At 34.5% G+C, this 12,022-nt stretch overlaps 2 protein-coding genes across 4 annotated transcripts; both read right to left on the bottom strand.

Annotated features, from left to right (window-relative positions):
• Positions 1–3,897: 3,897 nt before the first annotated feature.
• LOC108822857 (protein indeterminate-domain 7) lies at positions 3,898–6,596 on the bottom strand. Of its 2 annotated transcripts, none has more exons than XM_018596044.2 (4): positions 6,438–6,596; positions 5,745–5,979; positions 5,210–5,609; positions 3,898–4,739 (listed from the first exon to the last, which is right to left on the bottom strand). In XM_018596044.2, exons 2-4 carry the CDS (start codon positions 5,965–5,967, stop codon positions 3,998–4,000), a joined length of 1,365 nt encoding a protein of 454 aa, XP_018451546.1. In that variant the 5' UTR covers positions 5,968–5,979; positions 6,438–6,596; the 3' UTR covers positions 3,898–3,997. The 2 variants fall into 2 exon arrangements, with proteins under 2 accessions (XP_018451546.1, XP_056848676.1); XM_056992696.1 differs by having other exon boundaries at positions 5,745–5,928; positions 6,438–6,545.
• Positions 6,597–9,775: 3,179 nt separating this feature from the next.
• Positions 9,776–11,958, bottom strand: LOC108819603 (uncharacterized). 2 transcript variants are annotated; one of them, XM_018592661.2, is made up of 6 exons: positions 11,723–11,958; positions 11,515–11,627; positions 10,548–10,637; positions 10,347–10,399; positions 10,128–10,230; positions 9,776–10,042 (listed from the first exon to the last, which is right to left on the bottom strand). In XM_018592661.2, exons 1-6 carry the CDS (start codon positions 11,928–11,930, stop codon positions 9,914–9,916), a joined length of 696 nt encoding a protein of 231 aa, XP_018448163.2. In that variant the 5' UTR covers positions 11,931–11,958; the 3' UTR covers positions 9,776–9,913. The 2 variants fall into 2 exon arrangements, with proteins under 2 accessions (XP_018448163.2, XP_018448162.2); XM_018592660.2 differs by having other exon boundaries at positions 9,815–10,042; positions 11,515–11,630; positions 11,723–11,956.
• Positions 11,959–12,022: the final 64 nt, after the last annotated feature.

Below are 12,022 nucleotides of genomic sequence, written 5' to 3'. Positions count from 1 at the left end.
GTCGATATGTGAGCAATATTTGGCCGACGAGTGTGTGACATTTTGTTCTATGTATCTTGAAGACATAGAGACCAGATTTAATAGAGTTGGACGAGTAGATGATCGTCCTACAGTGGATGAGAACAAGAGACCAGACTCAGAACTACAAAGGAGTTTCCCACTAATAGGTAGATTTGTTGGTGATGGTGATGTTAGGACATTATCTCCTGTTGAAAGGGTACAAGCACATAGGTTCATTTTGATGAACTGTAGCCTACTAGACAATCTCAGAGAGTAAGTTTAAATACAAGTTTAAACACAATATAGGGTATGACTAAACTAGTAATCATCTAACACTAGTTTTTTATTTGTTTAGACGGTACAGAAATGAGCTATCCAGGAGACAAAATCGCCAAAGAAAAAGAAATATAATTCTTGATATTGACAGAGAGATGCATCTCAACTTTGGGAAATGGTTTAAGGAGAAAGTAGACAAGAATGACATTGTAGGAGTCACTGATGATTTAAGATGCTTAGCCGTAGGTCCATCAAATAGAGTAGTTAAGTACTCAGCCTACAATGTAAATGGAAACAAGTTTAGAGCAGTAGCCAGAGATGATGATAGGAAAACACAAAACAGTGGTGTTTATGTTTCAGCTGATACTATTAGTTATGCTAGTAGTCGTGACCAGAACCCAATATCAGGCGAGTTGGCTTACTATGGCAAGTTAGTAGAAGTTCTTGAGGTTAACTACTATGATAGGTTTAAAGCTGTTCTTTTCAAATGTCAATGGGCTGATACTAGGTATAACAGAGGGTTCAAACAAGATAGATATGGTCACAGCTTGGTGAATTTTTCTCGTCTGTTACACACTGGTCTTGATGAAGAAGATGAACCTTACATCTTGGCTTCTCAAGCGGAAATGGTTTACTATGTAGAAGATCAATGCGAGAATGGATGGCATGTTGCTGTAAAAGTCAAACCTAGAGACTTATATGAAATGGGTGAACAGAATGTATAGAAAATGAGATATTTGGTCGAATTAGTTACATGTATAGAACATATGTTTTATTTATCTATATTTCTGTACATTTTGTAATTTTTGGTTAAACTAATAATTTATTTTCTTCTTTTACAGAGTGATGGACATGACATTTGACTCAGATGAAACTCAATATCCAGATGACATATTACATCCAAATTTTGATCCAGCATGGCAGACAACTCCAGAACTTGCACCTGAATGTAACAGTTACAAATGGAAAATTAAGGTCATAGGTAAGTAATATTCCAGAGGGTTGTTATTTGTTTAGAATATGAACTAATGATATATGTTACATACCTGATAGATGGCTCTGGAGAAATACTTGATCAAACGATGACAACCAAAGATGTGTGGAAGTTACAAAACCGCAAGGTCATTGTACATTTTGATGAAGAAACTGGCCAACCAGATGTTGGTTCTGCAGGGCTGTTTGGCTCTTGGTTGGGGCAACTGAGCACGGACGTGGGTCTTCTGCCAATCGACTACACAGACTGGAGGGTCTATCCAAATCACCGTAAAGAAGCTGCTTGGAATCTCATTAAGGTAAGCATGTCTATGAGAATGTACATTCATTTAAACAGTGGTATTATACTATCATTAGTACTTGCTTTGTTGTCATTGAAATGCAGAAAAAAATCAGCTTTGATGACCCAGAGAAAAGAAGGAAATATGCGATAAGTGTCTTAGATAGCAGATGCAAGGATCTTAAAGTCCGGATTTGGAAGACATGCAAGCGATCAAGTAGAAATGAAACTCTAGCAAACCGTCCCTCCACCATTCCTCATGATCAGTGGCAAAACTTTGTGAATGACAGATATGGAGAGAAATGGAAGGTAAGTGATCATACGATTTCTGTTTTTGTGGCCACAAAACACTGATTCACTATCACTTCTTCATGATAGAAACTTCAAGAACAGAACATAAAGAATCAGAAAAAGAATGTGTTGCCACATTCATGTGGAAGAAAGAGCTTCGCAAGAAAGCAAAAGGATATTGTAAGTTTTTTATATTATACTTTCTTCATTTTGTTTATGAGTTCATTGATGTTACATTGAACTTTGCCTGTAGTTTAAAGAAACTGGGAAGAAGTTTAGTAGAGCTGAGTTTTTCATTCAGAGTTGCAAGAAACAAGATGGTACTTTTGTCAATGAAGAGGCAAAAGAACGAGATGTAAGTTTAGTAAAAATTATATTATATGTTGCTTTGTTTCTCTGAACTTATACAACTCTAATAATTTCAAAAATCATTACTGGAAATGACAGGAACAACTCACTGAGTTGATAAGTCAGAATCCAACGAGTAGAAGTGCAAACATTGCTGCAACATTAGATGATGACATTGCTACGGTTTTTGGACCGGAAAGATCCGGACGAATCCGGTGTCTTGGACGAGGACCTACTGCTTCACAATTGCAGAAACATTCTCCTAGTCAGTTCCAAATACAAGAACAGGATAATGCAGTTGTGGATCAGCTGAGGTCTCAAGTTACAGGGTTAACGTCACAAGTTCAAATTTTGACTGGTATTGTTCAACAGTTTCTTGGTGGTACTACAGTTCAGGTAACTCTTTCATACATACACATAGTACTGTGTTTAGAGTCTGATTTAATATGCGTGTGGACTTTTTATTTAGCCAAATGCACTCATCAACAATTTGGGAGCTCTTGGTACAATTTTCCCAACTACTCTGCCAAGTCTTGGAGCTCCAGCTGCAACTCTATCCACGCTGCCAAACTTTACAGCAATGTTGTCAACTCTGCCAAATTTGGGAGCTTTCAGTGCATACGACCAGGTAATGACTATCATCATTTGAAGAAAATTGAAATGCATGTCTAATTCCAAATAACTTAAACATCATTGTAGGCTCTACAGGATAGTCAAAATGGAGCTCATCATGAAGGCAGTCCTCATTCTTAAGCTTGGGCATTAAGTTATTTGTTTTCGTATCTCAAACTGTAGGAACTATACTTTGGTATTCTATCTTGGATGAATTTATCTACATTTGCTTCATATACAATTTGTATTTTTTACATTTTAAGATTTTCAGTTTATATTAAATATTTATTTCATTTAAATATTTAAAATGAATTTATAATGATATTTAACATAAAGAATCGATTACTATAAGTGATACTAATTCTTTATTTATTTTTTTAAAAACCGACATTAATGTTTAAATCACCTATTTTAATGATACAAACATGCATTTAAATTATGCAAATCATTGCATCGATTGTGCGAGATGATGGAAAGATACTATCATTTAAACAAAACTGATGGAAATATAGTGTCAGTTAAACTATATGATGTCAATATATTGGTGTCGCTTAAAACATCTGATGGCAAATATTGTCCCGTTTAGCTAACCGATAGAAAATGATACCATCACTTATAATGAACGACTTTAGATGCACGTCGATTATTAGGAACGATTCCAATTTGCATCATTTACCCAAACCGATGATAATATTATTATCACTTATATTAAGTGACACAATGCTTTGCATCAGACATAGTTACATCACATAATCTATTGATGGTAAGTCATTTGCATCAGTCAATAACCGAGCCAAACATGAGTAAAAAACGATGCTTTACATCCGAATTTTTGTAGTGAATGTGTTCGTGGGAGTAATATTCTCTAAGTATAAGTATGTGAATACCAAAAAAAAATCATTTCAACTCAATAATATTACGATGAAGTATTCCTATACGTGGCCTCCTTTGGTGCGGACTGCGGAGGGGCGAGAAATAATATGTTGACTTCACTTTGACCATTTTATTCACCAATCACCATATAATACGCAGAGTTCTCTGATGTATTTTTGCATGTGTAACCACACTCATTAATTAACAGTCAGACGATCATGAAATAGAATTATAAAAACCTTATATGAAAATTATATTTCGAGAACACTAATAAATTTTTAAAACTATATAAATATCTCTATACATATGCTAGCGACCTAGTACCTAATCTTGATGGCTGAATCGCTGTTGCTGCTCTGAAGCAGAAGTGTTGATACAGTTACCAAGATTATTAGCGAAACTTAGAATCTCATTATGAGACATTAACGATCTTAACCCCAAGAAATCTCTAGTCTCTCCTCCACCGTCGTCCCCCACATCGTTCTTCTCGTCTCCGGCGATAAAACCACCGTTGAAAGCTTCTCCAACGCCGTGGTGATGATGAGGATGATGATTCATCATATAGTAGTCTTGAAACCCGAATCCATGTTCTGATGGTGACGTCATCATCGATGCAGCCATTGTTGTTGTAGTCATCAACGACGCTGCCCTCTCTTCTTCTTCCTCTGGTGTAGTTGTTGGCTTTGAGTGACCCATTTGAGCTGCTTTCTGGAGCAAAGCTGTGGCTGACATTGCCGGAGATGAGTGGTGGAAGCTTGCAGAAGAAGAAGCAAGCGGGAAGTAATTAGCGTTATTGCCACTAGGGTTAGGGTTTGATGAGATGAGCCAAGGAGGGATGTTGTGGAACTGATGATGTGGCTCTTCTTGCTTCGTAGGAAGTTCATGAGCATGGATATTGTTGTTGTTGCTGGTGATGTTTTGCGAGGAAGAAGAGAAGTTGATGTTGTGTTGAGTTTGATGATCATGAGGAGATGAAGATTGGATGAGAATAGGGTTTGGTATGGCTCTTGCACTCTCTTCTGCTAAGGCATCACAGAATGCTCTATGAGTTATGAAGCTATCCCTCCTGCACATATTCCACAATAAAAAAAAATTAAAACTAAAATTACTTACAAATTATTCAAATAAACAATACGACTTTGAAAGTCATGTAGGTCCATGTAAAGTTGTTGTATTATTTGTGTGTCACGTGTGAATAATAGGATGATAGAACAATAGGCGATAAATGTAAAAACCGTATGAAGATTTTTTTCATGAATATAATAAAGTTAAATAAATAATAAGTACCACAGTAATAAATAGTTGTTTAAATGAGATTCTTTGAGCTACTTAAGTTAATTATTACGTTTGTCCTGTTCAAAATTAAATGAAACTACTCATATACTATGTGTCACTCATTTTCACATTACACCACACATCTTTGTCTTCTTCCTTGTAGATAACCTTAGACTTAAATATGAATGCACAAGTTTCATCAAATGCATCTTTGATAAAATAAGAAAAAACATATGAAATTAAATGTTGGTTTAATTTTACCTAGAAAAGAGAGTACCACAGTCGCATTTGTATTCTTTAGTGCCACAAGTCTTAGCATGAGCCTTCCAATCTGATTGCACCGCATACTTCTTCGAACACTTATCGCATTTCCATTTTTTCTCGCCATGTTTTCTGAAAAAATGCTTCTTGATTCCTGTTAAGTCTCCTAGAGCTCTTGATGGATGATGATGGACACAGCTTGGCTCAGGACACACATAGACTTTCTTCCTTATAACGTCTTTGTTTGATCTTTGTTTAAGCTTCCATGGTAGATTGTGTCCTCTCTTGTGAAGCTGCAAGTTCTGGTCTCTTTGGAACCCTTTGTTACAGATTTCGCATATGAATCTGTTTGTTGCCATTAGTGTTTTTGGTGATAAAGCCATCACTTCTGCATCTGGGTCTGATTAAAAAAAAATCAAAAAATTAACACCACCGAAAATGAATTATTGAACGAGAAAGAAAACAAAATTCAAAAGGGTACAAAGAATATACTTTTCTTTTTGTTAAATTTATAGAGTAAATACAAAAAAACTACCTGGATTGCCAGGTTGGTTTCTCTTCTTCTTTTGTGGAGCAGGACACTGTTCTTCTTGTTGCTGATTTGGATTAATGTTGTACTGAAAGTTGGAGCCACTAGTTTCAGTTCTGTTTCCTGAGGACACACTTGCTTGATCTCCTGAAGCTGATGTTAGATTGGACATGTTTTCCTCCACTTGTTGCTGTTGATGATGAAATAACATATCTTTGTTCATCATCATCAGTATGAAAGCCTTAACAAATATTAAAAACAAAACTTTTCAGATCTATGTGTATGTATTAAGTAAAAAGCAGACAAAGAGTAGTGGGAAAACTAGCAAAAAGAAGACTCGAGCAGAAACATCCAAGAAATTCTTGAAACCCATGTATAGAGTTATATAACTATTTAAATTAAGCTTTCTTGGTTGGCTTCGACCCAAGAGACAAGCTTTTGCTTATGGGAAAATCAAAAATAATAATAAGACCCGAAGTCCAAGATATGTCAAGAGAGAAAGTTTGTTTGAAAGCTGAACATTAGAACCAGACTTTTGTTCTTGTTCGTTTCAAACATGAACAAGAAAGCTTTTAAGGCTTTGCTTTTTACTAACAACACTCCAAAAGAACATTAACAAACAACAAGAGCACACAACAATCAATAACAAAATAAGAAGAAAAAGAAAAAAGAAGGAAGAAGGAAGTAAATCCACAGTACCTAGAAGAAGAGGGGAGAGAGGTTGTGGACAAGAGAAGAAGAAACTCTACTATCTTTCTCTCTTTGTGTGATATTTGAAGCTTATAAATTCAGAATTTAAAAGAAAGTAAAGTAATAATAATAATGAAAAACAAGAAAAATATAAATAATAATTTATAACTTACACAGAAGCACAGAGCAGTCTGTCCTTTTAAATTATTATCACCGTTTTTCATACAATATGTTTTTTATAATCTTTTTTGTTTTGTTTTGATAAACAAATGTGGGCCAAATTTTAAATACTTTCGCACAGTTGTGTGAAAAGCTTGCAGAAAGAGGAGATTATAAGTTTGTACGTTTCTCGAGATAGTGAGAAGCCATGTTTGAATTCGCTTTCGTGCATGCACTCACTATTAATAAATTTTTATTATTTCAGTTTTCATAATTGTACTGTATTTTGTTTGATCAGAATCTGTAATTTATTGGTTTCTACTTTTGTGACAACATTGTCAAATCTAAATTATAATCAACAGAGTATGTTTTGAATTTTATAATCAACAAATTAAAGTGTGTTGTAGAAAATGACGAGCAAAATTTTCACTCCTATGCTTAAATATATATTTTATCAACTGGACAATACTTGAAAATACTATCTCTGTTTCGAAAATTATATATATTTTAAGTTGTTAAAAATTGTTATTTAGCAATATAAAATATTTATAGTAATTTTATTTTATTTTTATTATATGTGAATTTGAAAATATTATGAATTTAAAATATAAAGAGTAAATAATATGCAAAGTAAACTTTAGACCCTTTGCTATAACCCACGGAAAAGACTTTTTTTTTTGTAAATTACAGTACTATACATGATTGATTCATTGATTAAAAGGGATAAAGCTTCACTTTTCATTCTTTGAATTGGGTTTTGAGGCTTTTCATGTTAAAGAGAAAAGATTAACTATGGTTCAGTGGACGAAAAAATATTATCAGTGACACATGCCCTAACCTACTTTATATACATCGAGCTATGGACAAATCATTGACATTTTTTGCATTTAAAAAAAAAAATATAAACTATAATTCATGCGTAGACCATGGTCGGTCCAAGGGCGTAGACTAGACACCACTACACTCCTTATCTTATCGACATTTTAAATGAAAACAAATACTGATCAATTTCTTCAAAAAAAAAAAACAAATACTGATCAAAACTTATTGATTATCATTAATCAATGCTGTTATGGTGTCCTTATACGAACCTCGTTTGTCAACCATTTTACGAATTTGGTTCATCTTTTATACACGGTTGTTAATGTCATAAGTGAGCTATATATAGAAAATGAAATCAAATTCGTTTTCTTGATGTAAGAAGCGGCATTCTATTTCGTGACAACTATGCATCCATAATTATGCGAACTTCTGATCATATGTCTAATTCTATTTGTAAATTGTAATTAGACATTATACATAAGAGGTTGACAAAAAGAGAAGTTATACATAAGAGATCGATTTGAAAACAATATACAGAGATTAAAATATACCATCATTTTAACAAGATTTTTTTTTGTTTGCATTAGACAAAATAATATATTACATCGCTTTTGTTTCCAAACTTCGCTTTAGATCGTATTTTTATAAGAAAGGTCCAGAGTACTTATGTTAGTTATCTATAAAATGTGTGTTTTAGTTATATATTATCTATAACATGCATGCTTTTGTACCAATATAATGTTGTTAACCAACATGGAATGGAAATTTCCAAACTCCTTTTTTTTAGCAACAAATGTCCAAACTCCAAACATTCATATAAGGTGGTATTGAACCCAATACCGAAATATGCAAAGTCATCGATAAAACATGGTTTATTTATTCACAAAACACAATTTTTTTCAATTTCACGAAACACAATTCACTAGTACTAACCAAAAGGTTCATCAATATCGAGGCATGATTAATCAAGATTCGAAAATCCATAGGTCAAAAAGGATTTACAAGTCAATGTCTCCACGTCAACAACGCGTGGCTCCGCATTTTAAAATCTTGACATCTCGACCTATGAAGAAAACTATACATTATAAAACAAAACCTAAATTTTTTTATTTTATTTTCTTAAATCAAGAAAACCCATCATGTTGGTTTATAACAAATGTAGGTTATCTTTATATAATCACTTGGGGTTTGATAAATAATTACGGTTAAAATGTTTATCAAATTCAAAAGGTATGTGAGAAATAGGGCCTATTGAGAAATAAGAATAGGTAAATAATACACAAGCTTATATAGCTAGGAAGACAGAGTGGACCCCCGCACATGCAACGGAAGTAAAATTATAGGTCCTTTTAATTTATCAAATTAAACTTCATAATTAACTTTAAAAACTATTTTTATTTTTTCCATAGCGCCTAATTTTTCTTCGACGTCATTTTCGGCCTTTAATCATAGACTTATAATAGTCATAATAATTATTCTGAAGTTTGAATTCCTTTTTCTTTTTCCCTAGTGATAATTTTGAATTTTGATTAAGACAAATGGAAAACTAAGGTACACATGTTAATAATGTTATATACTTCTACTTTTTAATGATATTTTCTCTTTTATATTTTTATATATTTATAAATAATACGTTTAAGTTCTGATATATGTTGACAAAAAAAAAGTTCTGATATACTATAATTATAGTAATGTGAATACAAAATTCTTACTTGTAATGGTATGACATGATTCACTGCAACCATGGAGAGGAATCTCATCATACAGACATAAGTGAAAGCGACAGGTCGGTGAAGCCGTAGAAGACCAAAAGGACACTTGTCACTTTGTAATTGGATTGTACCCGTTAAGCAAAGAGTCATGATTGGCTTTGACTCTTCTCTTCTAATTCACACAAGCGGTCAGGCGACCTTTCGGACACCCGTTCCCAATGTTTCTGTTTCTGGTCTTCGCTCTTGGTCCCACTACCATAACCGGTTTTAGTAACCCGAAAATTACCGGTATGCATATGGTGATATATCGGACCGGGATTTTTGGATTATGGGGGGGGGGGGGTACCTAAAATTAAACACTATCGACAATCAAACACATAGATGAGTTTAGAGTTTGTGCACAATAAATTAGAGAGAAGACTCTAAATATTGATGGGCTTCAGTCTCTCTTCAAACCCATATATAGGCCCAGGTAGAGAAAGGTGTGATGGACTTTTGGCATCACCGTCTCTCTCTCTACCCAAAATTGGCGTCGTTTTTATTGACCCAACAGAAGGATGTGACTGTCCGAGTTGGACCGAGTGAGATATATACTTTAGGATGTTACATTGGTTAAGTTCGGTTTAGGGCAATCTACGTGGTCTTTTAGGACCCTTCTCACCAAAACACTCTCTCTTAGGACTTAGTTAAAAGTTAAAACAAAACATCACCAAAACTCGGTAACGTTTTTGATGAAGTCGAATCAATGTTTTTGAACATTTTCAACGATACAGCTATATACGTATAAAAGTTTTATTTTAAAGCTGATAGTTTGTGCTTGGCCTCCTTGACCATTATCTCTGTTGAAGAACCACTTGAGAATCCCAGCTTCTGCATTATTTCTTCTAATCTCTTGCCGTTTGCTAGATACAAATAGCCAATCTGAGAAGTTCAACAGAGTTTTAGAAGGTTAAATCTGTAACCACACTTAATTGAGTTTCAGGTTATGAACAACAACAAAACTTACAAGTGTTTCCAGTGATGAGGCCTTGTTATAGACCGCAACACCAGCACGCCTAGTTGACCTTGTTTTAACCGAGCCAACGTTTTTTCCCCACCGAAGTATCTCTCTGCGCCAAAACGTTTTCATCAGATCGATTTAATAGACAGTGTAGCCAGAGAACTTAGTGTAGCATGTGATTCAAACACAAAAAACCCCTTTTAGTGACGGTGTTTTGCAACTGACCTTTCATCTTTAGTTAAGAAATCCTCATCAAGGAGCTTGTGAAGCAAAGCATACTGAAGAGGAAAATGCACAGAACAGTTTAGGTTGAACAAGAACAATGACAACGATACTAATGCTGTGAGAAGATGCATGCTAAAAAATTACATTTCAGGCTTAAAGTATTTTGCAAACCGATAGTCAGAAGAGAAAATAAAAACATACTTGTGCTTCACATCGGACGACTGCTCGAACACGGTCGTTGTATTCTTCGATACTAAGTGGAGGGAAAAGAAAATGGCGACGAGCATATATCTTCACAAAGCCAATAGAAAATGGTTTAATACCTCGGAAGGATGAATTAGCAGAGTGACTGTCCTAACTTTTGTAAACACTATCATTTTGACAAGTACAAAAACTAGTCTAAAATCACCAAAGCACAAGCTCATAGTTGACTATCTTAATGCCATAAACACTAGAAAACTAACATATTCCTTTGATACTCTTGCATCCTAAACAAGGATCAAGCATAAAAACTTGTCTAAAATCACCAAAGAACAAGCTCATAGTTGCTATCTCTTAACGCTATAAACAGTAGTAACATATTTATCAGTTGATAAAATTGCAATCTAAACAAGGGATTAAGTTACAAACTTGTCTAAAATCAGAGTAACTATGAACATGAACATGATTATATCCTAAAAAAAAAACAAAGATTATACACAAGCTCACAGTGACTATCTTAGTGGTAGAAAGACTAGCATGATCATTATTCGGCATTATTGTATCCTAAAAACAAGGATTAAGTAGAAAGAACTTGTCTAAAATCCAGAAAGTGACTGTTTTAAACTCTGAATGCTGTAAACACTATCATTCTTCTGACATTCTTGCATCCTAAAAACAACAAGGATTAAGTACAAGAGCTTGTCTAAAATCACCTAAACACAAGCTCATAGAGACTATTATAGTGCTATAAACACTAGCATGGTCATCACTCAACATTCTTGCATCCTAAAAAAGGATTAAGTACAAAACTCTTGTCTAAAAATCCAGATAGTGATTTGTCTTAAACTCTCAACACTATCATTCTTCTGACATTCTTGCATCCTAAAACAACAAGACGGATTAAATTGTCTTAAAAATCACCTAAAACACAAACTCATAGGTGGAGTGGAGTTAGAAGAAGAGTAACCTCGTAGATGGAATCGCCAATGTAAGCAAGGGAGGCAGCATTGAAGACGGATCTAGGCTTCTTCACTTTCGGTGGACTTGGAAACCATTTCTCATAATCATCACCAACCTCTTCTTCTTCATAATATAAGCAGACAACCATTTAAGTAACAAGATAGATATATCAGTAACACTTGTTCATCCAAGTTCAACAACCCCAAAGTCGTTACCTTTGCTTGGGGGACGTTTGAGCAAATCAGAAACGGAGGAGACGCTTCTTCCCGTTGTTGTTAAGACTGTCGACGACGGTGGAGGTGAGGTAGAATTAGGGTTTCTGTTGACGTTACGCGGCGCATTGGGATTGTATCTGAGGAGGAGCTTAGGCTTCGTATCTAAAGCAGCTCTCACCAGACTAGCGCTTACTGATAGAATCGCCATTTTTTTTTTTCTAATTCTATTCTATCTCTGTTCTGCTCCCCCCTTTGTTTAGAGGCGGTGACATTCAGTTGTACACGTGGCGGACTATAATT

This window comes from Raphanus sativus, chromosome 8 (assembly GCF_000801105.2).
Source record: "Raphanus sativus cultivar WK10039 chromosome 8, ASM80110v3, whole genome shotgun sequence".
NCBI classification, from domain to species: Eukaryota; Viridiplantae; Streptophyta; class Magnoliopsida; order Brassicales; family Brassicaceae; genus Raphanus; species Raphanus sativus.
This window is presented reverse-complemented; position numbering and strand designations above follow the sequence as displayed.

What these genes read in the sequence shown, in the direction of transcription:
- LOC108822857 (XM_018596044.2), bottom strand. Translation starts at nt 5,967, where the DNA reads ATGATGATGAACAAAGATATGTTATTTCATCATCAACAGCAACAAGTG. An exon ending in AAACCAACCTGGCAATCCAG is followed by an intron (nt 5,610 to 5,744) that starts GTAGTTTTTTTG and finishes TTTTTTAATCAG; the next exon opens with ACCCAGATGCAGAAGTGATG. An exon ending in TGTGGTACTCTCTTTTCTAG is followed by an intron (nt 4,740 to 5,209) that starts GTAAAATTAAAC and finishes GAATATGTGCAG; the next exon opens with GAGGGATAGCTTCATAACTC.
- LOC108819603 (XM_018592660.2), bottom strand. Translation starts at nt 11,930, where the DNA reads ATGGCGATTCTATCAGTAAGCGCTAGTCTGGTGAGAGCTGCTTTAGAT. An exon ending in TCGTCCGATGTGAAGCACAA is followed by an intron (nt 10,400 to 10,547) that starts GTATGTTTTTAT and finishes TTTCCTCTTCAG; the next exon opens with TATGCTTTGCTTCACAAGCT. An exon ending in TTCTTAACTAAAGATGAAAG is followed by an intron (nt 10,231 to 10,346) that starts GTCAGTTGCAAA and finishes GTTTTGGCGCAG; the next exon opens with AGAGATACTTCGGTGGGGAA.